This window comes from Monopterus albus, unplaced genomic scaffold, assembly GCF_001952655.1.
Source record: "Monopterus albus unplaced genomic scaffold, M_albus_1.0 scaffold189.1, whole genome shotgun sequence".
NCBI lineage: Eukaryota > Metazoa > Chordata > Actinopteri > Synbranchiformes > Synbranchidae > Monopterus > Monopterus albus.
Genome location: NW_018128069.1, coordinates 249,994 through 276,194, shown reverse-complemented (window position 1 = coordinate 276,194; position 26,201 = coordinate 249,994). Strand labels below are relative to the sequence as shown.

At 42.5% G+C, this 26,201-nt stretch overlaps 2 protein-coding genes across 5 annotated transcripts in view; one reads left to right on the top strand and one right to left on the bottom strand.

Moving 5' to 3' along the window:
- Window positions 1–26,201, bottom strand: part of LOC109970046 (sodium bicarbonate cotransporter 3-like) — a 64,487-nt gene that overhangs the window by 9,884 nt on the left and 28,402 nt on the right. For 2 of the 3 annotated variants that reach the window (XM_020617347.1, XM_020617346.1), the window contains exons 8-22: window positions 25,042–25,089; window positions 24,089–24,246; window positions 23,429–23,516; window positions 22,448–22,594; window positions 21,662–21,762; window positions 21,257–21,431; window positions 20,817–20,950; window positions 8,135–8,380; window positions 7,224–7,329; window positions 6,187–6,348; window positions 5,279–5,392; window positions 4,044–4,205; window positions 3,692–3,943; window positions 1,924–1,992; window positions 1,665–1,838 (exon numbers count right to left, since the gene is read on the bottom strand). In XM_020617347.1, the coding sequence (XP_020473003.1) occupies window positions 1,665–1,838; window positions 1,924–1,992; window positions 3,692–3,943; window positions 4,044–4,205; window positions 5,279–5,392; window positions 6,187–6,348; window positions 7,224–7,329; window positions 8,135–8,380; window positions 20,817–20,950; window positions 21,257–21,431; window positions 21,662–21,762; window positions 22,448–22,594; window positions 23,429–23,516; window positions 24,089–24,246; window positions 25,042–25,089 (2,136 nt within the window). The remainder of the gene's footprint in view (window positions 1–1,664; window positions 1,839–1,923; window positions 1,993–3,691; window positions 3,944–4,043; window positions 4,206–5,278; window positions 5,393–6,186; window positions 6,349–7,223; window positions 7,330–8,134; window positions 8,381–20,816; window positions 20,951–21,256; window positions 21,432–21,661; window positions 21,763–22,447; window positions 22,595–23,428; window positions 23,517–24,088; window positions 24,247–25,041; window positions 25,090–26,201) is intronic. The other variant, XM_020617348.1, reaches the window with a different exon arrangement.
- Window positions 6,359–17,021, top strand: LOC109970047 (uncharacterized). 2 transcript variants are annotated; one of them, XM_020617350.1, is made up of 9 exons: window positions 6,359–6,489; window positions 10,012–10,086; window positions 10,722–10,772; window positions 11,692–11,820; window positions 12,349–12,625; window positions 13,182–13,270; window positions 14,072–14,122; window positions 15,087–15,215; window positions 15,811–17,021. In XM_020617350.1, exons 3-9 carry the CDS (start codon window positions 10,724–10,726, stop codon window positions 16,089–16,091), a joined length of 1,005 nt encoding a protein of 334 aa, XP_020473006.1. In that variant the 5' UTR covers window positions 6,359–6,489; window positions 10,012–10,086; window positions 10,722–10,723; the 3' UTR covers window positions 16,092–17,021. The 2 variants fall into 2 exon arrangements, with proteins under 2 accessions (XP_020473006.1, XP_020473005.1); XM_020617349.1 differs by lacking the exon at window positions 6,359–6,489 and having other exon boundaries at window positions 9,234–10,086.

Genomic DNA, 26,201 nt, shown 5'->3' with positions numbered 1-26,201 from the left:
TTCCAGGAGGCGGTAGGACTGACTTAGAGGAGACCGATTGAACAAGAACTGAACATCTTTTTTTTTTCCTTTCACTATTAATTCTTACAATCTACAAGCCTTACTCCAGATACGGAGACAAACCCTACAGAGACACTTGAAGTAACTAAGTGGGTTTCAGAGTATGAACAACAGATATATTAATTTTCCTGTTCTTTCATTTTTTTCCTATACGTACGTGCTCCATGCTAATGACTTAATTTGTTTTGTGTAAATCTGTCAATTTTACGTTGTTATAAATACAATCTTTTTTTGTAACGGGTCACGGGTTGAGTGTGGGGAATTTCTTGTGGGCTGGAGGTCGGATCGATAATTGGGTGGAGTCTCTGCTGCCAATCTCCTTGTCGAACTTAGTGATCTAAGAGCAGGGGTCTAGATTGTCCTTAAGGCCGGGGCAAGATGCGAGTGTTGCCCAGGGTTACATTTGCACCTGTTTTCACCTGTATTTAGGCAGCGTCCTCCCACCAGGACGCTGCCAGATTGTTCTAGACTCCAGCTCTGACTCTTCAGCATTTTTCGGTTTTGGTATTTTGTGTTTTGACCCGGATCATATACTTTGATAATTCTGTTCTGCCCTGCCCTCTTGTTTCGGACTGCTGCCCTGTGTATGAATTATCGGACTTTCCCTTTGGACTACAAACTTTGGATTCCCTTTGCCGTATGTGTTTGCTGGCTCTGACTGTGGACTGTATCATCACTCTGTAAGTGTGTTTTGTGTGTTCACCGTGCCTTGTCTCATTTTTGTTAAGCGTTAGTGCTCTTAATAAAGAGACGGTTATTCACATATCCTCGTCTGGCAATTTAATAGAGTTCACCCACGACATTATCGGCAGCGTCACGCGCCGAACCTGACATCCTGTTGATTCAAATTACTTCAATACCATCAAGTATCGAAAAATGCTTATCTTCATTTTTATTTATTGATGTTAATGTTAACAGAACTTAAGATTGAGCACACAAAGATGCCAAGGAACTGAAAAATAAAACTAATGATTTGTACCAAAATGTGTAATGTATTTATTTTTGTTGATTTTATAAAATTGGTATAAAAAGTATCATTTAGGAACTGGTATTGAAGTCAAGAAGAAGCTTTTATTTTATTGTCATTGTAACATGCACAACAAAATTTGGCTTGGAGCAGAGGGCCCTGGGCCGCTGTGTGCCTACGCGCCACAATCATGGGCAACTTGGGGGGTTCAGTGTCTTGCCCAAGGACACTTTGCCATGTGGGCTGCAGGCACTGAGATTTGAACCCTCAACCTTCCGGCTGGGAGACAACTGTTCTACCCACTGCCCCACTGTCACCCCCAGGTATCAGTACTGAAAAGTTTGGGATGATAACCAGCCCTACACAGAAAAAAAACATTTGAACGCAGACGTCCAAGCAGTAAATACTCCACACCACTATGCCCATAAAAGTCCAGTGAGTAAAATACAGCCAAGGTTTACTCCAATAAACATGATGTCATGAAGAAAAAGTCCACAAACCTGACTGGTTTGATCAAAAGGGTTGCAAAACAGAAACCTTATTTTAAGCCTGTGCACTAAAGTGGAGGTGTCAACTTTAGCGGTTAAAGTATAGTAAAATAAAGCACTTTGGCTTGTTTGTAATGGGAATCACTCACCATCATGGGGAAGACAACGGCAGCAGCCGTGGCCTTGATGGCCCAGAGGACGACGAGGCAGGACAGCTGCACCACAGTGAAGACGTGGACCTTCCACAGCGGGACGTAGCGCAGGTAGATCAGGTCGGGCTGGTGTTTGGCCGGCATGCCAAACAGTTTGATCCGGTCAAACAGCTGCAGAGAGGCAGAACAACAGATGGATGACAGAAACAATGCAATGAAGCTGCAGCAGGACGAACAGATGAACACAGAGACAGACCTGAATGCCTTTTAGCGAGGACACTCCCATGTAGAGGAAGACTCCGTACAGGACAGGCATTGGGATGTACTGAAAGACGAGGAAAGAATTACGCTCAAGCATCTTTAAAGAAATTTCCATGTACAACTACTGAAAGGTTACTGCTCCTCTTTTTAACTTACGACTGACTTTTTTTAGTCTCTGTGTTCTCAACTCTGTAGATTTAGTCTGATTTGTATATGCTGCTGTCCTGCTCTATAACAGAGGCTATAACAGAGGTATTTATCCTAAACGGGTTTCCCTGGTTAACAACCCTGAGGTCCCCTTCAAAGGGGACCCTCGGGCTGAACGGAAAATACAGGAATGCTATGCAAGTTGTGATAGCCGACCCCAACAATGTATACATCAAAATGTTCAGCGAAACCTCGGCTACAACGTCATATAAACCATTTTTCCACACAATAAACACAGCAAAAGCAATAAAGCACAATAAAGCAACATCTCAGGTCCACTAGGGGGCGCTCTGCCAGGGCATACGATTCATATTTTGTCATATTTTACCGACTATAATCCATCAAAACACCGCTAGCCACGGCTCAAAACAAAGCCCACACTTCACAGATTCCATAAATGCATCGGTAAAAACGTAAAAGCGTTACAGAGATACAAGCCAACAAACTTCAACAACAGACATCGATTCGCGAAAAGTAGAGCGAAATTTCTCATCGTACCTTTGATGTTTTTATTCAGAAAAATAAGTTTTTCGTCGTTGCAAACACTGCATTTCCTGACTCACAAAATGGCGTCGGTTTGGAAAATACCATTATTTTGAAGTTAGGAGGGTTCTGGCTGGATAGAAACAGGTTTACATTGGTGCTGGCCAGAAGCCCCCCTCCCCCTATGGTGCGGTCTTATCGACTGCCATTGGTCCACGATGCTGTCAATAAGGCCAGAAACTCGATAGCCTCATTCTATAGGTCGAGAGGAATCCAATGAGGGGTCATTTGTCTGTATGCGGAATTCTGGGACCAAGCTATTGTCCTGCAAATGAGGAGAGCGTCAGCCCTGGCTGTGCCGTGTTCCATCTTTATTTACTCTTCAAAAACAAAACATCGAAAGGTATTTACACCTCCTGACAAATCTCACAAGTGTTCCCTTTCGTTTGACACCGAAAGTAACCAAATACACTGTGTGGCTGCGGAGATATACACATTTTATTTCGGGGAGGCGCCGTAGATTTAAATTCCCAAAACAGGTGCCGGGACAGCTGAATAAATAAATAAAATACTGTAAAGGCATTTTAAGTATTATTTGAAATGCTGATAAACTGGGGAAGATACTGTGAAATAATCATAAATGTTGAGTTTGATAAAGTGTAAATGTTGAAATATTAGTAAGAGTCGAAGTAAATACTAATTAATGTAAATACTGAAGTTAGTTGAAGTATAAATGCTTCAACAGGTTTCTGCTGAAGTGAAATACTGTAATGTTGGTGTCAAAGTACAAATCTGAAGAGTTAGTGTCAGTTGAAGTAAAAATACTTGAGCTTTAACTGATGGACACACACAGACACACAATGTTTGAAATGTAAATGCTGCCAAGTTAATTTCATAAGTTTATATCCAGACAGTTTCAGCTGAGGTATAAACATTGTAAGTCTGTTGAAGAATGAACACAGTGAACTTAGTGGTATCTTAAATGTAAATACTGACAAGATACAGTAGTTGAACCTCCAGCAGGCTCACAGACAAACATCTATCTTTGTGAGGACCACAGCGGCAGCACTCACCTTGAGGATGGAGGTCATAAAGACGGAGCAGCCCATCAGGACAAAGATCATGAAGCCAGTGACTCTCTGCTCTCTGATGCCCAGGAACTTTGGCTGCTCGCCGGGCGCCGCACAATCTGACTCCAGCTTCAGACTGTTGACGTGTGAGATGGAGAGCACAGTCGCCGCCACGAACCACGGCAGGCCCATGATGGAGCACACGCCCAGCATCACGGCCACTACCAGCAAGTCCAGGTGGTAGCCACAGCCTTTCTGCAGTGAGACACACACACACACACAGGGAGGGAAGGATTATCATTGAGATGCTCTATCAGAGACAAGCCTGTCAGCCCCAGCAGTCAGTCGTCCAAACCTTGAGCTTGTTCTCCTTCCTGTTGATGATGACGGTGGAGATCTGCTGGTCCATAAAGATGAGGATGGTGCAGAGTAGAGCTGGGATGGTGGCAGCCAGCAGAGTCCACCAGGGATTCGGTCCCAGAGGGGAGATCAGCCACCCTCGAGTGTTTGACGTGGGCTGAACGGACACAGACAAAACAGCAGCGGTAGATATCAACACACTGCCCTTGGTTAGAGCTTACAAAGTGGCCGAAGCTTTTGCCTAGTATATGTGGAGTCACTCCATTTCTATTTGCATTTCAGCTGCTTTACTGAATCCATTTCATTGGAACACCATGTTCTTTGAAGTGGTTCTACTTTCAGCAGCAGATGAATCCGCATTTTGTCTCCAGTGTAGAGGCACCAGGACGGCGTGTGTGTGTCCATGGTGACGGAGGAACATGTCAGCCAGTGTAACACTGTGGCCGCTGATGGGTCAATGGTGTTTGGACACAGTGGAGCTCTGTGGCCCAGAACGAGGACAGAGACCAGGCTCTAACCACTCGTTCTAATGAGCTACACAGCCTCATGAGAGCATTTCAGTGGCTCCAGTTGTATTCTTCATTTAAAGTTGAATTAAATGGAGAAAAATATACTGACGGTAAAGCATGTGTGTGGATAAGTTTAGGAACAATGTAAAATCATAGTATGTTACTGTGCATTTAGGAATTTATGATTCAGCTTCATGAAAAATCATAACTCACCAGCAGTGGCCTTTAAAATAAAGAAATCAACAATATCTAAAATACATAAACTATTAGTAGAGGCATATTCAGGTGACACTGTTTTACAAGACAAGTCAATTCTCTGTGTATCTGATACAGAAGCTGTGATTAGCTACTGTCACCTCACTGCTTTTGTTTTCAGCATCAGGCTAATCAGACAAACAGAAACTTGAATTAACCTGAAGATAACGGAGCAGCAGCATTATAACACATTAGCCAAAAATAGATTTAAAAAACAAAATAAATAGAAGTCACGCGAGGCTAACATCTGCTGAGGAGGTGTCTCGTTCAACCAACCGAACATCTGATTTAACATCAGGAACCAGAGTGAACTGCTATAACCCTAAATGTGTTAAAGGACAGTTCCAGCATTTTTGCATTACACGTCCCATTATGGTTAAACCCCGACACAGAAACGTACCTTTACTGTTGGTACACAACATACTTTGTAGCAGTGTAATGGTGGAGCCATGGAGCCGGGCATTACCTTAAAGCTGTCGGGTACATGCAGTTTGGGTGAAGGAACCCCCACCAGATAGTCCACCAGCACCATGACCATGATAGTCAGGAACACAGCAAAGTCACTGATGGTCGATCGAACCTGCATACATTTTTCACACATGGTTTAGCCTCAGTGATATCAATGGGATGGACAAAATAACAAACAACAGCAGCACAACCTGCAGCCTCCGCAGTGGTCACACATGTGAATCCACACCTCTGTGACACAGGTTGGACACAAACTGAACATCATCACCTTCATGGAGGAGGTTAGACTGACAGGGGTTCCTAATAAACTGACCGCTGAGGCGTTATACTTGTGGCTCATTCCTGATCGTACAACAGGAAAATGGCGTTTGCATGCACACAAACTATATTTTAAAGAGATGTTTTTATCAGGCACAACTCTGGCACAGCGTTACAGCCAATCATAGTTCATCTTCTCCTGGAAGTGATTGGCTGGTTTTATGGCACATCTGTAACGTTGTGCCACAGATGAGCGTGCACAGAGCTGAGGTGTCGAGAGAGAGGATGAGTGTACAAAGCTCGGCAGTTTGTGAGAAGGTCAGCGGGTGAAGCTGAGCCGCAGAGGTTAGTGATGCATATTTATACAATGCAAACACACTAACTACAGTACACATTTTGCTTTGCTTCAAATACATTATTCTTTTTATGATAATATAAACTGTGCATGCAAAAAATGTTTTCCTGTGCTCAGAATGTGTGCACTCAGAAAGCACCCACTAACTTAACACAGACAACTGGGTGTGTGTCACTGCAGAAAACAGACAAGTGTCATTAAAAACACTGCATCTATCTTCACCATTTGTTTTCCACATATTCTGTGTGCGTGTGTGCGTGTGTGTGTGTGTGTGTGTGTGTAGACAAACGGACCTTGGTAGGGAAATAGCTTTTGGTCTTGAACTGTTTGAGGAAGGAGGAGAGGAAGAAGGTGGTGAAAAAGAGGATGACAGACCAGAAGAGGACGTCGGGGACGTAGGGACTGTGATGGCTGCAGGCCGAGCCGAAAAACTCCCCATGTAAATCCAGACACTCCTGGAGGCAGATGGAGAGGGATCAGTAACGTCAGAGCTGAGCACCACTGAGCTGCAGTTCCTCTAACGCCTGTTTAACTCACACTGTACAGAAGTGAATGAGAAAAACCTCCAACTTCTCTCTTCCTCGACAAAGACGGTGGTGAGTGAGAAAAACCAAGCTCCAAACTTTAACACCTCTGATGTCACTGCATCGTCAATTTATCATGGCTGCAGCTCACAATTACTTTTGTTATTGAATAGTTTTCCTTTATTCAGTTAATCAGTCTATGAAACATCAAAATATGGTCACACAGTGCCCTTCACAACGTGAACATCTTCAGATGTCTGGACCTCTCACTTGAGATGCTAAATTCAGAGAATATCTGGCATTGTTTCGCTACTGTTGCTTGAAAAATGACTGAAACAATCAATTACTGTAGACTGATTTGTGGTCTGAGTCACTAACCATGTGCTAAAACTAAATTTCTGTTGTAGTTTTTTTTCTGTTGGAATGTACTATGTACCTTCTTAATGTACTTTTATCTACAGGCTCAGTTCAGATTATTTAACTTCGGTTCAGTAGTTCAAGTGCACAGAGACTGACAGTGCTCTTTGCCACTGGACCTTAGACAGTCAATACTAGACTTATCACAACCAGATAATGACATCTACTCTGTTCCTGTGTAAACATTACCTCCATCATGAAAAAAAAAAAACAAAAAAAAAACCTGAACACATTGTTTCTCGCGTTTGCTGCTGTCCTCCTTTGTAATCGTAACCAAGTACAGTACAGCATAAAATGGTACTTTCACTGTAGCAGAAGCCTGAACACCAAGTAAAAGACCAAGAGCCTCTGAACTGGTGAAAGTAAAGAAAGGCAGATCCAAGTCAGACCTTCACGCTCAGCTGCTCCCACTGGATGTTTTCTGAGGTTATGTTTTTGTTGCTCCAAATGTTTTGGACTTCAGCAGAGGCATTGGCAGGTGGAGAACACTGACACCTGAAACATTCAACAGTAAAGACATTAAAAGGAAACCTGCAGAGCTTATTACTACTGCTACATTAAACTACGATGGGCTTTGCTGATTTGATTCAGTGAACCCTTTAGAGCCAAATGATCCCAGGACATTTTAGCAAAACAATAATTGTCATTTTATTCAAATTTTCACAGGTTAATGTTTAAACACACCTGAAGTTCGTCTTTCTGCACAGCTGCGGTCTATAAATACGGCAACATTTCAATGTAATGATTATTTTTGAAAGTTACAGACACTAATGTCATACCTCAAACGTGAGATAGTGTACATAGTGTTTCTGGGGCTACAACCAACAGATTTTCATTAGTGATCATTCTGCCGCTTATTATTTGATCAAAAACAGTGACAAGCATCTGTCAATGTCACAGCAGAGTCTTGTACTGATTAGTTTTCTCTGAGCCATAGTCCAAGACCCAAAATTTTCATTTTATTACAATTTAGGGCAAAGAAAAGCCACAAAGACTCAATTTTAAGATGCTGGGACCATTTGTGAATGAGAAAAGGCTTAAATGGCTGATTATCAAACTGGCTGCAGAAGAATTTTCGACTGACTAAATGAAATGACTAATGGTCTAAGCTCTAAAAGACAACACCAGCGGTTTATTTGCATGCTGTCCTGAACAAACAGCACCATGCCATGTTATCTGCCTTTTATTTGCCTTTCCTTTCATGTAGACATCATGTTGTAGTTGTGCCTGGTACTAATGGATCTTGTTTGCAGAACACCAGTACAAGGTCTACAAGACAGACCAGTTAGTTTTCCCTTACGTGTAGAAGGTCAGGTTGTCCAGCTCCATGTGCATGTTGATGGGGTAGAGCTCCCCGAGATGGACCAGCTTCTCCAGAGCCTCGTAGATGAAAATGATGCAGATCAGGGCGGCAAATGCCTCCTCGGTGAAGCGGGTGATGTAGCAGACCAAAGAGCTGGCGTCAGTAGCGACCAGCAGCAGGCAGAGGAAGGCTGTCCAGAGTCCAATACTGGTCCTCAGAGACAGGTAGCACAGGCCGTGTTCACTGAAGACAACCAGCGAAGACAAGGAGGGTTACGTTAGCGTCCTTTAAAGGTCCATGTTTAAAATGGCTGTAGATCGGTATACCTTTCCCAGTCGTCCATTAGCTGTATGGTTCCTTCCAAACAACTTTCAGTTCAGGTAAAGGTAAACGAGGCAATGCGGGTGCAAACAGCTATTTTGTTTCCCAGCTGTTGATACCTTCATTTGACAGCTGAGATTTAAGAGCTGGATGCTGAACACAAATATGTCTAGCTTTAGAAAAAGTTACCTTTATACTTTTCAAATTCCATGTGCAGACTCAACCCAACACTCCTCCTGACATGTCCTGTGTGTCCATCACAGTCTGCTCTCTTCTCCCTCCACAATGTCCAGACACCATTAAACCCATCAGTGACACACTGCTGCACTGGCTGAAATGTTCCCTCTTCACCACAAACACACACTGGAGTGGATTTCTGATTCAGCCCCACACACACCGTCATGCTGCATTCACCGTTTCCTCTAGTGGGATAAAAACTACAATGAGCTGCTGTTTTTGGAAAACCTTTGGGAGACTTTCTTTTATTCATTTCATTTTCTACCGTTTGTTCCCTGAGCGGGGTCACAGGGGCCAGAGCCAATCCCGGCCGGCAATCGGGCGAAGGCGGGGTACACCCTGGACAGGTTGCCAATCCATTGCAGGGCTAACACTTAGACAAACAACCACACACACGCACTCCTATGGGCAATTTTAGAGACACCAATCAACCTAAGCTGCATGTCTTTGGACTGTGGGAGGAAGCCGGAGCACCCGGAGAGAACCCAGGCAAGAACATGCAAACTCCACACAGAAAGGTCCCAGGTGGGGCCCGAACCTGGACCCTTCTCGCTGTGAGGCAACGGCGCTAACCACTGTGCCACCGTGCTGACTTTCTTTTAATGAAACTAAAAATGCCTTACAATATATAAAGATTAATGTCTAAAGTAGGAACCAACAGACTTGATGAGAGCTGACGTAATACTGTGTTGGTTTGGATCTGAATATGAGGAGCTGACAGCTGGTCTGTGGATCCTTACTGTCCATCCTCAATGAGCTTTTACTGAATAAGGTGGTGTACACTGGTGAACAAAATGCCAAACAGCACAGAGAATACAGAAAGGAATTCCTGGAGCTGTTATGAGTGAGCTAACAGTTAGTTCTCGAGCTAATAGTAGCACTGTGAACAGCCACCATCACCAAACTCTGTGTGTTAGAGCCCATCTGATGAAGACAGTGGAGCATTTAGCAGCAAAAGAGCCAGGCAGTTCCCTCAGGAGGTGGTAGAGACTAAACACAGAGCTAAAAGTTGTTTTTGTTATTGCAGGTTTAATGTTAGGTCTCACTAGTGAAGTACTGGAAGTGGAAATTAAATGTTATTGTGATGCAGATGATGCTCTGTAGAGCAGAGCCTCCCTGCTGGCCTGGATTCAATAATCAGTGACCTGTAAGAGAAACTAGGGACAAACAAACTAAGGTCATCGACCACAGAGATTTAGACTCTATGAGTGGCAGCAGCCCCCATCCTCCTCATTCATTCTCATCAGACACCATGTCTCGCTGTCTCCCCGTCTTGCTGCTGCTGGTCCTGGCCTGCCTGGCCTGGCTCGGGTCAGCTCTGCCTGTCGACAGCCTGGCTGAGCTGAAGAAGGTGCAGACCACCCTGGAGGAGCTGAAGGCCGAGAGACGAGGTGAGACTGCATCTCTGCTCACACTTCTCGGTTTTATTCCTCCATTGTGAACAGACAGGAGAGCGTTTATGTCCATTAGAGTTAACTGTGAGTCACATCCAAAAAATTCTTGTACAACCAGCAAAGGCTCACCAAAGCTGGACAAAGCTCACTGATGCCCAGTATGTTTTTAACATCCCATGGCTGCTCATTTCCAGCCATTTAATGTTTAATCTTGGGTACCTCTAGATTATCTTGGCACCCCTCATAATTCCAAATAATCTGTACCAGAGAGCCTCTTCCTAAAAATGAGAGGATAGTTCATGAACATGCACCTGTTGCCAGGGTTGTGTCGAAAGTGGACAGCACAACAAACTGCAACGGCATTAATTAATTTAAATTTCTCCTCCATAGATACTGTAGGTAAACAGTAGCGTATGTACCCATGAACAGAGCTGTGTAACACTCTAAACAAGGCTGGTGGTTCAGAAACCCCATATTTTAACTGTCATAGAAGTACTAGAACATATGTACACCTCCTTTTTGAGCTTTAGGTAACATCTAAGATGATAATTCACCATTGTAACATTGTAGATAAATCAGAGGACAAGGAAAATCTTCATGGCTCTGTAATGTTTTTCTCTTTACACTGACAGCAATGAACCAACGTCTAGAGACGGCTGAGAGTGAACTAAAGAGTGTGAGAGGTGAGAACTCTTACACTTTAACTTTTTCTTTTTTTTTTAAAACCTTTATTTATTCAGGGTAGGTCCATTGACAGGCCGCCTCTCTTTTGCAAGATGCCCTGTTCACTGTACAGTACAGAAGCACTTCATAAACACTTTAAGGCAGATGTTTTTTTGTTGTTGTTTTTTTTATGTATCATAAATACACTGGTATGGTTGGTCCGTCCAGGGTGTACCCCATCTCTCGCCCACTAACGAGCAATATAAACATTTTATAAATATTATAAGGAAGGTGCAAGTAGATGTGGACATTAATCATTGAGTGTATATAAAACTGGACAAACCCACCGTGACATCACCTACAGTTTACTGAAGAGTGGTTTTAAAGCTCAAGTCTGGCTGTCGCCATACTGGGAGTGCTTCACTCCGCCTGCTACATCTAACCCAAAAATGGGAAAAGAGGCAGAGCATGAGTGAAGCTCTCTAAACAGCTAGCGGCCAGCCACCTATAGCGGGACCCTCCCACCTGCCACTCAAAGCAGCCACGCCCTTCATTATGCACAACTTTTTGTCTCAATATAATTTGAACACGCAAGTTATTTAAAATTACCTACAGTTTTCATGGAAGGGGAAATTAGCTACAGCGATCAAAACCGTTTTTTGTACCAGGCTATAATATGTTTATATCTGCTGTAAAGTCAGGCATTTTAACCTGGAAGTCTATGTTAAGTCAGACATATAGTGAATCGCTGTGTATTAAAACAGCTGAAATAATAAAATATATCTTCACTGGAAAAATAACCTTTAACAGATGCTGAACATTACTAACCACGTACAACTACTTTATGGTATAATATAACCCATTTATTAAATGTTTGTATGCTTATTAAATCTGAAATAACCTATCAAATAGATGACTAGAAAAATATCTCTTGTACAGAAACGCCTAAAGTTGCGTTCGCTGCCTCACTGGGAGGAAACGGCCTGGTGAAGGCGGGCTTTGAATCCAAAAACCTAATCTACACGGAAGTCCTGACCAACGTGGGTGGGGCTTACAATGCTGAAACAGGTAGGAGGTGCCTGAAGTCTTGTTTCAATCCACTGCAGTTGCGTGAATATGAGCTGATTGAGTGATGGAGACAAACAGCTGGTGGAGCTGATTCTGTATTGCATTCACTCACCAAGTCTGAATGGAAAACGGTTTCAAACTGCCACTTTTTGTGTGATTTTATGAATGGAAACAGCTTCCTCAGTACAGTAAATATAAAAAAAAGTTTGATCTGCTGTGTGCCTTTTATTTTTAAATCAACGCCTTTCCTTTGTGAATTTCTTATACAAACTAAAAGCTACACTAATTATCTGTGTGTCCATCTGGTTTATTTCCACACACCAAAGTCTGCATCTCAGACAACAGAAAATGCTTATTCTTACATTTTGATTCTTTTCTCATTTCTGTCATTTCCACTGGGTTTTCTAATTCTCAAATTAAAATGTGAATAAAAACAGGTTGATAGAGACATACTGTACTTCATGACAAACAGTTGTTTCTTGGTCATGGTGGTGATTGAATCAGTGAGACCCTTTGTATACCCTCCAGGTGAGTTCACTGCACCTGTCCGTGGAGTCTACTACATCCGCTTCACAGCCAACGCCCCCACCAACTTCCTCATGAGTGCTGTGCTCTACAAAAACAATGCAGTCCAGCTGATTGTCCACGAGCAGCCGTCTGGCGAGGGCAGTGACACGGCATCCAATGGTGCTGCCCTGCTGCTGGAGCGGGGTGACAAGTTGAAGCTGATGCTGTGGCCCAACACTCAGATCTGGGACAACAACAACCACCACAGCACCTTCAGTGGCTTCCTGCTGTACCCCATGTGAGGACGACTCGCAAGGGTTTATAGGATACTACTTGTACTACTACAAGTATCTCTACTAATATTACTACCATCACCAACAGAAACCGACTTCAGCAGCCTCCTGCTGTTCCCCATGTGAGGGTGACACCGAGAGTTTATAGTACACTACTATGAACACTATTACCATTTCTCAACAATGCTAATACTCCTATGACTCACAATGATGCTAATATTGCTACTATTACCAATGACACTACTACTAATGCTACTGCTACTAACAAATCTAATACCACTACTACCAACAACAGTAACAAGAAGACTACAGTACAACAATCACCAACAATGCAACTTCCACCACTACTACCAACAGACACCTGAAAGCAGACGTCTTTGTGTTTTCAGGTTACAGGGTGGATGAACCACAACAGAGTATTATTATTAGTACAGTGTAGTTTCCACAACACTACTACAACCAACACCACCAACAGCACTACTACTGATAATAACGACTTCCTTATTTGAACAGCATCCACATAGACTCCTGAAGGCTGACGTTTGTTTTTGTGTGCTACAGGATGGATGAAGCTCCAACAGAGGTTGGCGTCGAAGCAGAGCTGAAAATTCTTCAGGCTTCACTAAAGCAGCTTCAGACTGAAAACGAGGGTAGTACTCGCACGTTATTTACTTCACACATTAACCTTCGTGGTTAAAGCATTTGCTCCCAGTACTGTACCGCTGTGGGTGACTGCTCCTGGTGGCAGCTGGAGCAGCTGCTTACTGCGGATGTTTCTGTTGGATGGTTGTGACCGTGAGAGATTAACAAGTGCTTCTGAATACATTTGTTTAATGTTCAGTCACCTTTTCCTCAGTGTTTGGTGTGCAAATTTGTTCATAAGGCACTGAAATTAGTGATACGAAGGCATCACCAACGCTACTGGTGCTTCTGGGATTAACATTTAAACGGCACAGTTTCTCAGTGGAATCTGGAAAAACACGCTGCTGACAATGATATTTTTAAGTCTAGCCGTTATTCTGTAATTCAGATGCATTAATAAACACATCTAACATTTTGGTGTATGAATAACCTGCCCTCTTAACAGATCTGTATATATGCTGTATAATGTCCCAGATTTAATATGTACACATAGCCTCACTAGTACAAACACAAATTACACAAAATAGACATTTGCATCAGTTCACGTCAGTGTAAACACAGTGCACCTGACTCAAGCAAACAGCCTGGAATCCAGGTACAGTACAATGGTTTTATTGATCATGTTGATTTTCTCCTCCATGCTTTAGAAAATGCAAAGACATTATGAAAAAGGTATTTAATTAAAAGGCCCAGCTTTGACTTTTTTAGATGTCATTTGTCATGTTTTGATTTAAAAGAAGAGCAGAGAATAAAATCTATGCAACTTTCCGCCGTGCTCCGTTCACCTGTTCGTACCCTTGTGTTTGTAGGTGTCAAAGAGAGACTGGAAGCCACAGAGAGGGAGCTGAAGGCCATCAAAGGTTTGTCACCTCTTGAAATGTTTCCCCTCAATCTAACAGGTCTCTGTGACGTTTTCTAAGCCTCTGCACATTAACAGTAATCCTCTGAGTCAGGCAACACACCTGTTATCTTTTCGTCTTGGCTGTAAAATCTGCTATCAGCTGCCACTTTATGATACCATAAGGATTTAATAGCAACAGTAAACTATTGGCTGTCAGAGGGATGCACTGACACACAAATCAAGAGCCTCTCAACGTTTTCTGGGTTTTACCTGCGGTTGATGAGCGCAGGGGCGCTCTCCTGTGGACAGCATCAGTCCCTACAACAGTGGCAGAAACACAGCTGAAGCTGCTCTTTCACTTGTCATATTCTAATACAATATTCAATTGGCCCAGCCGGCCTGGCCCAGTGTCAGCAGTGGTGTTTTTAAAAGGACCATATCATAATGGCAAAGACAAAGAAGAATAACAGCATTTAAATAATTCCTGTTACTCTAGAAAATGTACTGTGAACTGTTTTCAGTGAAATTATTTCAGTGTAAAGAAGCTGAAATAACAAAAACAGTGAAGGGTGATGTCTATAGGTCTCGTAGATGAGTCAGCACCTGCTCCTCGACTAGGTACTGCTGTGTTTTTGTCATTTTTGAGTGAACTGAGCTTTGAAGGATTTGTTCTGTTAAACTGGGCCTGTGTTTCATTTTCTTTTAAGAAGATTATAAATAAAACAAGCAAATTATTGGTTCAGATTTTGTTTCGTGCCTAAAGCCAGAAGAGGCTTCTCAGAATATTATCGTTTATATTAAAGTTTCAGTTCAAATGCATACAGCACACAGGGATAACGTTTAAACTCTGAGCAAAACAAGTACATCCTACACAAAGGACATTTGAAATGAATTAATTTTTAAATCTACAAATTCCATCATGTGATTTTGTGCTAACAAAACCCATGAAAATCTGAAGTTTGTCGTTTTGTTTTTTTACCCAGACGTACCAAAGGTGGCGTTTGCTGTCTCGCTCGGAGATAATGGTCTTCAGAAGACGACAACAGGAAGCAGAGTCCTCATCTACAAGGTCGTCCTGACCAATATCGGAGAGGCGTACAACTCTGAGACAGGTTGGTGATAAACGCACCGCGGCGACCACCGTACTTCAGCTTTCATATTTTACAAACATCAACTTTTTGTTAAAATACTTCAAAATGCTGTTTTTTAATTTGCTGTTTCATTGCATTTTGAGGAGGCGCATGTCTGAAGCTTTTTGTTGAGTTTTAAGTATTGTGACTAGGTTTAGGTTTTACTCAGCATTTCACTGACTTTAGATTCGACAGTTAAAGTAGATCCTGCACTAATCACTAATCACAATTCAGGTGTCAGTAGTTGAGTTTCCACCCAAATGTTGTGCAGACTTTCACATACCAGCTGGGTTCTAGTTAAACCAGTGAACAGAAGTTCATTCTGCATCTCTGTGAATTTCTTGTTATCTATATTTCTATGTTAGATTCAGCCTGACACTTCCATACTTTTGACTTTTGTTTTGGATTTTTGTTTTATGTTCTTAAGGGTTATAGTGAATTATTAGAATATAACCTGACTTTAGTTGCATTTATAAATATTTCTAACAATGGGACAAATATTTCTGACTTATGCTTCAGTAATTTTGTCCCTTATCTCCTGCCACAGCTCACTGTGCATTAACCCTTTCTCCTCCAGGTGTGTTCACTGCACCTGTTCGTGGAGTCTACTACATCCGCTTCACAGCCAACGCCCCCACCAACTTCCCCATGAGTGCTGTGCTCTACAAAAACAATGCAGTCCAGCTGATCGTCCACGAGCAGCCGTCTGGCGAGGGCAGCGACACGGCATCCAATGGTGCTGCCCTGCTGCTGGAGCGGGGTGACACGCTCTCCATACGGCTGTGGGACAACACTCAGATCTGGGACAATGACAACCACCACAGCACCTTCAGCGGCTTCCTGCTGTTCCCCATGTGAGGAGTCCACAGAGACCTTCACATCTATATTCCTGCCCTGATAAAGTGTGACTGAAAGTCATCTTTGGAAGCTTAGTCCAAATAAAAAGGAAAACTCAGCTTGTTCAAGTTCCTTGAATTATTCAAACACAGCGTCTCTTTCGGTTTCATTAAGATATCTGCAGTGTAACAACAACCTGGGGTGGAAAGTGACACAGCTGATTGAGTTTCTCATTTTAAAACAGAAAAAATACTTAATTTTTGTAGCTGAAGGTGGAGCTATTGCATCAGTAATCATACAAAAATGTCATAACAATATAACACTCACAGTGGCCGTTACTTTTGATACATGAAAGGATAAGGTTGGTCATTTTCTATATTGATAGTGTTCAGCAATCTCCATACAGACTACCACTGAAAACTGAACTGCCTCTGCTCATGGTTAATGTCCATCAGTCCTGGATCAGCTTGTTCTTCTGTGCCGTAGACCTCCGTGGTTGTTCAGAAACAATTAACACCGTGACACGTTTGTTCATTACAAATCCGCAGACCCAGCTATGTTGTCCCAAAGGCTCTGAATGGCCATAATCATCTGCGACTGTGCAAGATCTTTCGCATCTTCTCTGCTTTGTTTACCTTCCATCAGCTCGTCACGCTCAGGTCTGGCGTTTATTAAACCAGTTCTACACTGTGATTTAAAATGTGTGTTACGATACAAAAAAAAGAAGCCCAATATAATCTACTGGGGGAAAAAAAAGGATTTTATGTCAGTTTACAAAACATGTTTTCATCACAAAAACCCAGCAGAAAAATCCCCAGTGCCTCTGAAAGCTCCAGCGCACAGTGTCGCTCAGGCCAACTACACAGCTGCTCCATGATGATCCAAGACCTCTCTGGCTCCAAAAACACCCCAGTCTGATTCTGCTCATTGGTTGGTTTCAGCTGTTATTTAACTACATTTATTGGAACACATCCAGCTCATATTCAGTGACACTAATAAAGGAGGTGTGCCAGTTTGAATTCACACCACTATATCCAGCAGGGGGCACCAACACTTGATATAAAAGTCCTGCAGTGAGGATGCTAAATAAATGGCAGCAGGGGAAGAAGTACTCAGATCCTTTACATAAGTCAAAGTACAAATACAACAGTGTACAAACACTCAGAGTAAAAGTACTGCATTCAAAATCCTTTGTAAGTACAGAAAAAGCATCAGCAAAATGTACTTTGAGTATTAAAAGCAAAAAGTACTCTGCAGTAAACTGTCTCCTTAGACTGATACCTGATTCTCACTGATTACTGATCCTGAGTTATCAGAGCTTCAGCAGCATTTTAGTGTTGGAACACTGATGACTCAGGGCGGACCTGGACTGAAATACTTTATAGACAGTTAGCTAGTATGGTCCAGGGGTTTCCAAACTAAGGGTCAGGCCCCTTCAAAAAGTCACCAGATCAATCTGGGGATTTATAGCTGTCCAAACATCGGATACCTCTGGCTGCCATGTACAGTAAAGGTGGACAGGTTGGAGAGGATTGTTTTTATCCAACTCGAGTCTTTTTTGACAGATAATGGCATTGAGGGACAATTTCAATCTGGTTTGAAATCAAAACATAGTACTGAGTCTGCATTATTAAAAATCAGTAACAATACCCTGTTGACTAGGGATGCCGGGGATTCAGTTTTATTGGTGCGTTTGGATCTCACTGCTGCCTTTGATACAGTGGATCATGAAATCCTCCTGTCTTGTTTGGAGCAGTGCGTAAGAATTCAAGGTAGTGTTCTTAAATGGTTCAGATCTTATCTCACCAATAGAAGTTTTACTGTTAATATTGGTACCTGTTCATCTTCGTCAATTATCCTTTCCTGTGGTTTCCCCCAAGGATCTGTGCTTGGTCCCATTTAGTTTTTTGTACATGCTCCCACTGGGATCTATCTTAAGGAAATATGGCCTTTCTTTTCATTGTTATGCTGATGACATTCAGATTTACTTACCGTTAAAGGCAACAAGAGGGATGTCATTACAGCTGCTGTTTGACTGTCTGACAGACTTGAAATCATGGTTGGCACAACTTTTTAAATCTCAAAGAAAATAAGACTGAGTGTGTGCTATTTGGTGACTTGGCGAACCTAACTGCTTCTAACCAGGGCCTGTGCCCCCTAGCTCAACACCTGAACCTGACTGTAAAAAAAATCTAGGGGTGATGTTTGATGGTGACTTTAGATTTGACAAGCGAATCAACTCAGTTGTAAAATCTAGCTTCTTCCACCTGAGGCTGTTAAGCAAGGTCAAGTCATTCCTTTCTTTTAATGATTTTGAGATTACAATCCATGCTTTTATCACTTTTAGACTTGATCATTGCAATGCTCTACACTCCCTGACAAAGGTCTTGTCCTATAAGGACATAGTAACCTAAAATGTCATATAACTTTATTTCTAATCATTCAGTTGTCACAATAAATTGTTAATTTTAATGTCAAGGGCATTCACATTAATAAATGGGTGCAAAATGAAACCATCAAAAAGTGTCCTGATGTTCACAGTTTGGTAAAGCCCATAACATCTGTTTCTGCAAGGACAAAAGTCTTGCCGTATCTTTAAAGGATTCAACCAATCGCAAATTAGAGTGCCATCTGTGACAAATACTACAATTAACACATTCCCAGGTGTGTATAAGAAGAACCCCAGCACACCCAACCTTCATTTGAAATGCAACCTGACCTCTGACAGCATGCCAAAGATTCAACCACAGACCAAGTCTCCTGCTGAGGTGGCAGGCATCTTTAATGTATCTAAACATCAAGTGGAGAGGATAAGAAAAAGATTTGAAAAAACTGGTGAAGTTCATGACAGGCCCGGGTCAGGCAGACCCCGTAAGACAACTGTTCGAGAGGACCATTTGTTGCTTCGACAGTCCAGGGCCAGCCCTTTTTCAACTTCAGCAGAGCTACATAAAAACTGATCACCAGAAACCCCTGTATATACAAGAACAATTTGTCGAATTCTCTCACGCAGTGGTCTCAATGGCTGAACTAGTGCTCAGAAACCAGCATTAAAAAGAAGACAACTAAAAAAATCGTGTTGTATTTGCCAAGGCCCACAGCTTGAAGGAAGGATGGACAGTGGAAAAGTGGCAGAAGGTTGATTTTTCCAATGAATAATCTATTGAACTGCATCCTAATCAATGCAAATGCCGCAGAAGACCTATTGGAACCCGCATGGACCCAAGATTCACACAGAAAACAGTCAAGTTCGATGGAGGTAAAATCATGGTTTGGGGTTACATTCAGTATGGGGGCGTGCAAGAGATCTGCAGAGTGGATGGCAATATCAACAGCCTGAAGTATCAAGACATTCTTGCTGCCCATTACATTCCAAACCACAAGAGAGGGCAAATTCTTAAGCAGGATGGCACGCCTTCTCATACTTCAGCCTCCACATCAAAGTTCCTGAAAGCAAAGAAGGTCAAGGTGCTCCAGGATTGGCCAGCCCAGTCACCAGACATGAACATTACTGAGCATGTCTGGGGTAAGATGAAGGAGGAGGCATTGAAGATGAAACCAAAGAATCTTGATGAACTCTGGGAGTCCTGCAAGAATGCTTTCTTTGCCATTCCAGATGACTTCATTAATAAGCTATTTGAGTCATTGCCGAGATGTATGGCTGCAGTCCTCCAAGCTCAAGCTTGAGTCATACACAATATTAATTCTTTTTTCACGGCACCATGACTTTATGTTCTGTACTGTACATTATTTTGTTATGCGACAAGACTTTTGTCTAAGCAAAGTCTGACCTTTCTGTCCTAATTCAATAATTAAAAATCAAGAATGATAAGATTTTATTGTGGTAAAATAAGCATAATCTAGAGGCCTTTGCCTTTCATATAAGCCACTTCTGATTCCAAATGATCAACTACAAGTCAAGTTATTATTTGTTGTTCCTACATCTTGGATAGGCAACAAGACTTTTGTTAGGGAGTGTATATCGTCTCCAAATGGGGCAAACTGCTGCTGCTTGTCTTTTGACAAGTACCACGAAATTCGAGCATACAACCCCGGTACTGGCTTCTCTCCACTGGCTTCCAGTCTTCCAGTTTTAGAATTGATTTTAAGATAAGCCACTTCTGATTCCAAATGATCAACTACAAGTCAAGTTATTATTTGTTGTTCCTACATCTTGGATAGGCAACAAGACTTTTGTTAGGGAGTGTATACCTAGGTGTTAACCAGTTCTCCCTCACTCGTCTCCAAATGGGGCAAACTGCTGCTGCTTGTCTTTTGACAAGTACCACGAAATTCGAGCATACAACCCCGGTACTGGCTTCTCTCCACTGGCTTCCAGTCTTCCAGTTTTAGAATTGATTTTAAGATGCTGATTTTCATTTTTTAAGGCTCTTAATGGTTTGGCACCATCTTACCTCACTGAATTGGTGCATTGGCACAAACCTACAAGGTCTACCTTTTAATGTTAGATCAGCTACTGACCTCATTACTTTTAAATCATTGCTTAAAACATATTTATTTGCCTTGGCTTTTAATACACAGTAGGACCTGATGCATTCCTTTTAATTTTAACGTATTGAATGTATGTCATCTGTGTGTGTTATTGTGCCGTTTTATTTTTGCACTGATCTTATTTATTTTATTTTAGTCATTTATTGTCGTTTTATTCTGCCTTGTAAATACTTTGGTCAACTGGATGTTGTTTTTAAAGTGCTATATAAATAAATTTGATTTGATTTGACTCACCTGCAGAACTTGAACAGGATCTTCTCAAAGACCAAGACTGGACCGGTGCTTCCCAGGATGGTGAGAGGCTGGCCAGCAAACATGGAGTAGGCCACCCCCGTTAGAGAGGCCCCGAACAAACTCTCTATGGCACTCTACCAGGGAGAGAGGAAGGCAGCAGGTCAGACAGCTGTGCAGCTGTCGTTTTGCTGGGGCTACCGTTTCCCTCAACTCCTTCCAATCTCTCAGTGCTAGTTAAGGTAAATTAAAATCATTTTAAAAATTAAATCATGTTTATATTTTCTAAGTGAGGCACTGAATCTGCTTTCTCATCTGTCTTAGGGGGATACAGACAATGAAGGGGTTTAGCTCCCATTAGAATCACTGTAGCTTCAGACAGCATACTGATGTAACTCTAAGGGTTTTCAATAACCCTGCTCTCCCCTCAGCGTGGATCTTACTATGTTTCCTTTTGTAGCTTCTCCCAGCAGACCTCCAAATGTGATGACAGGCGACATGCAGGCACAGTAGAGGAAGAGGATGGAGGCCAAACACTGAAGACTGAGGGCGTCTCTGATGTCGCTCCACAGGAAGGGAGTTTTCCTCCGGATGTCGTTCACCAAACCACCGAAGAGCCTGGCAGGCACAGGAGGGACTCACCGTTAGTGATAGATTTGAGTTCGCAATAGAAATACTTTAATTTCTCACATTTTATCTTTGATCATATGAGGAACAAGTATTTTTCAACTTCCATCTTCATGTTGTGCTAATGTTTCATATTCTTTTTAATTCTTTCACTGAATGAAAGTGTTTTGATCAATTCATGCACATTGACTTTATGTTCAGTTATGTGTACAAACACACACCTCCCCGTCCTCTGCAGCTCTGGTCCAGTGTGGTGCGCCTCCCTCACTATCTCGGAGCTGGGGGGGGAGGCATTAGGGATGGACGGTATCTTCCTCTTCTCCTGCAGAGACAGAGGAGACAGAGCTGATTACAGCAACGTCATTGTTGTTTTATTTAATCAAAATCAGTAGGAAAGCAACATAATTCTGACATAACACAGACCAATATATTAACCCTCCTGTTATGTTCATTTCTCAGGTGATGCCTGCTCAGCAGTTATGTTCGTGGGTCAATTTGACCCGCAACATAACAGGAGAGTTAATAATAAATAATATAAAAAGTCAACAAAATATATACAAATGAAACAGAAAAAACAGCCTGATATTGACACTGTAGATGATGTTTGGGTGAACATGTGGAAGATGCACCAAACATCCACCAACTCACAACCAGGAGGGAACACAGGTGAAACGCAGCTACACAGAGATCAGAGATGGTGGGAATCCGACATTTATTACTCACACAGTATTTGGAAACATAATAAAATAACTGTTTTGGGAAACAGTGGGTAAAGCACTACAGCAAATTTGAGGATATGAGGTCAAGTCAAACTTTGCCTCAGCGGGATTTACAATCAGTACAGCTGAGCATACGACACCCTCCATCATCTGACCCTTGAATCAGATATTTTAAAAAATACCCTCCCTGTTTATTGATACCTTGGCTCTGAGTTCCCTGAAAAAGTGTGATGTAAATCGGAGATCACTGCTGCCTGACAGGATGCAGGTTCGGGTCTGTGGTCTCACCTGAGACGGGATGCTCTTTGGGGGTTCGATGCGGATGCTGGGATCCCATTCACCAGGAGGAAGAACAGTGACCTGGTCCAAGAACTCATCGATCCCCGACACCAGGTCATTCCTGTCTTTCGCCTTGTAAGCGACATCGTGGAAAACCTGGCAGAGAGAGAGAGAGAGACAATGACACAGAACAGCAGCAGTCTCAAAGTCTCAAATTGAAAATGTCTAAAAGCAGTTTCCTGTTTTCTTCTTAACAAGAGCTTGTGCTGAATCTGCTGTAATAAGCCCTCAGCTCTCGATCAAACAACTTTTGTCATGCTTTCTTTCATTTTTAAGATCTTCAGAGGCCATTAAAAACTCTTGGATCTGTCGAGGTTTAGATGATTACTCGGGTGTGATCCACACTAAAGTCAGAGACATACTGAGAAACAGAATCTCATAACCTACATAAAACCCCGCTTCTTCTTTTTTAAAGTCTGATATCTTCAAACACTGGTGCTCTACACTCACCGGCCACTTTATTAGGTACACCTGTACGACTGTATGCACTTCACTGCAACACTTCTGTGTTTATGAAGCTCAAAATGTTTCAGTTGTTTGTGAAATTGTCGTAAATGTATTCAAATTCAATTTTATTCAGAGGTGGCTCTATGTTTTTGGGCTCCCCAGTTACACACATGAGAGGGTCAGAATATCAGGAATGTATGATCTTGCTTGCTGTACTTCGGTTTCATTTTTGACTCTTCCACTGGTTTGTTCTGGAGTGTCTTTATGTGACCCGAGTCAGCACTGACACCTGTTAGCAGCACCACCTGCAGGGCACTGGCTAGGTAGAAATACCTGAGCTGTAATGTGGTTTGTTCACAGTGAATAGTTTGTTCATGCTGAAATGTCTGCCTCTATGCTCAACTATGCAAATTGATGAAAGCACATCTTCTTTTAGAGAGTGAAAGGGCCTTTTCCCTGACTTTCCTTCTCCTGTCGTCTCACCTCGTCTGTCATCAGTGTGGCGATGGAGCGTCCAATCTCGTGGTACTGTGGACCTTTTCCAAATGGACCCAGCAGCAGGAAGAGAAACCTGGACAGATAGGAAGATGATCAGAAGCACACACAGACCAGCTGACCCCCAGCTAACACACAAAATATTATCACAAAAACATCTTGAAAAATTACATCATTTTAAAGCTATATGACCCACTTCAACATTGAACGTTTTGATTTGTGAAGCAGTACATCACATGTAAATACATTTACTGTATTCGCAGAGAGTAAAACCTTGAGAAATGCTCTGCTCTGATTTTCTGCATATGTCAACAACAGCCAGAGTCAGTATTACTTAGCTGTGTTTAGTTACACACACGTGCACAGCTGATGTGCTGTACCACGTAAATACAGACAGCATCATTGTGTCACTGAAGGCTTTGCCGTTTCCTGCTGCTTTGCATAGCTTGTCCAGTGTTTGTTTTGTTGCTATTTTTGCTTTTATGGTGTCTTTGTCTGTAATCTTTGACCATCACATCCTGGTTTTGGAATTTCTCACCAAATAGCTGGATAACACTAGAACCTTTACAGAGCTGCTGATAACTGTATGTGTTCTTAAAAAAAACGACAACAACAACAAAAAAAAACTTAAATGAAGAGTGTGTTTACCTGGTGGGGACTGGGACCTCAGTGAGGCCGGTCAGCAGCACAGCAGGGGACAGACGAACAAAGGCAATGATTGGTCGCTCCAAGAAGTCGACTTCACCCACCAGTACGTTGGAGGCCTCAGCACCAGGAGGAATCTTCTTCATGAAGTTCATATTCACCTGAAAACATAGGACTGGCCTCACTATGACCCCACAGACCTTTCCACTAAACTGTTTAACTCCCCTACTGTAAGACTAAGAACAGACAGATCATCAGCACTTTCATGTCATGACTGTAATGGACACTGCAGCCTGCAGGGGGCAGTAAAGGGCTTGATTCAATTTGTTTCTCCTCCTCCTCCTCCTCCTCTCTTAAGACTGAATGTGTTGCTGTCACAGAGCTCAGGTGAGATCTGGCAACAAGTAAAAGCAGCAAGTTGAGACTGGCTGTGAGAGTCTGTTGATTGGATACAGAGCCAAGGAATCAAATTCAAATGTCTCTCTGAATTATTAACAGTAGCCAGGTGCTTTTCCCTGATGGAGACCAAGAGTTGTAACTCTGTAGTTGGCAGACGGTTTGTTTCAGTCTCTTTAAATAAAGAATCTATCAGACATATACACAATAACAACTAAATTAAATTTAATTATGACCAGGACACCTAATCACTAACTTGCCTGTTCTCTTGCTGGGTTTATGGAGAGTTAAAGAATTTTCTGGACAGTACATTTCTATTCTGTACTATACACAATATATCAGGACAGACATGGTGCTGCATCATGACAACACCCAAGAAATCCACCTCATACTTCATCACAAAACAACACAGATGATGAGTCGAGCCAGGAACCAGCGAGCTTTCAACATGCCACCAAGCAAAACAAACAGCAGCAACAGAGTCCAAACACGGATGTACACAGTACGCTACCATGATGACTCACGACACAGCCACTGATTGGTCAACAGCTGGGACTTACAGCGGGCTGTCTGCCGGCCACTGGCAGCAGACGAACACAGGCGCAGTCCTGCTGACAAACACAGCAGTCACCATCCGACACGCAGCCTCTGATTGGCCTCTTCTTGTTCACACATTCACAGAGGCCTAACAAAACTTCATAATGCCTCATACTCTAAGTGTTGGACCAAACCAGACTAACAATGATTTGTTTACAGACTCAAAGAACTCTGGTGTGTTCGTGACCCTTTTGTGTCAGAGACAGAAAGTGGTCACATCATCTTCCACTGTGGATGAGACATTTGCAGCTCTATTAGAAGTCAATGTACAGAAATAGCAACTAAGTCAATACAACATAGAATTATAGCTCAATTCTGAGTGGTTTACTAAAGGTTTCACTAATGCTGAAACTCAAAACAATGCAAAATATAAGTCTGCATGAGCTTCTGTTGATGCTTTCATTTGTCTTACACTCATTTACTGTTTGCTGCTGTTGGTCTCTTTCCTTCTCTCTGCTGCTTACACTGACTGGTGACGTCGCTATCAGAGTTTGAATGTCACCACTGGGCATGGCACAGTCAGGATTACTAAAACGATTAGCCACTGACTTGTCTTGTTTCAACAAACAGCTCCAACACGTTGCTCTGCACAGCATGAGAAGCTAATGGAGCAGTGTAAACAGAGCCGAAGTCAGTGACTCTGTGTTCAGACTCTGTCCACAGTGACGCTGTTCTCAGCCTGTGGAGCGGTTTGTTGGAAACAGGCTTCCTGAGGAAAAAACCTGCCCCCCAGCGCAGCGGTGTGGCTCACTGGGTGGGGGGTTTAATAGGTGGCGGTACAACAGTGGAGATCTATGGCACAGAACCACACTGTGAGGACACCACATTGTGGAAAGCAACTCAAACATCTGAAATCCCAGGTCTGATCCTATAGAGCAGTGGTCCCCAACCACCGGGCCGTGGCCTGGTACTGGTCCGTGAGGCATTTGTTACCGGGCCGCACAGAAAGAATAAATAATTTATATAATTTCCATTGCATTAATTTTTAGAGTCTGGAAGATGTTTTATTATGAAAAACGACGGGATTTTCTCCGACATATCATCCACCTGTGCCCCTTGACACGTCAAGACGCATGTGTCGGTCACGATGTCACGTGATACGCTGCTAAAAAAAAAAATAAGC

Coding starts and splice junctions, on each gene's coding strand:
- LOC109970047 (XM_020617349.1), top strand. CDS start 9,900: ATGAGTGGCAGCAGCCCCCATCCTCCTCATTCATTCTCATCAGACACC. Junction 11,821..12,348: donor GGCTTACAATGCTGAAACAG/GTAGGAGGTGCC, acceptor TATACCCTCCAG/GTGAGTTCACTGCACCTGTC. Junction 14,123..15,086: donor GGAGCTGAAGGCCATCAAAG/GTTTGTCACCTC, acceptor TTTTTTACCCAG/ACGTACCAAAGGTGGCGTTT.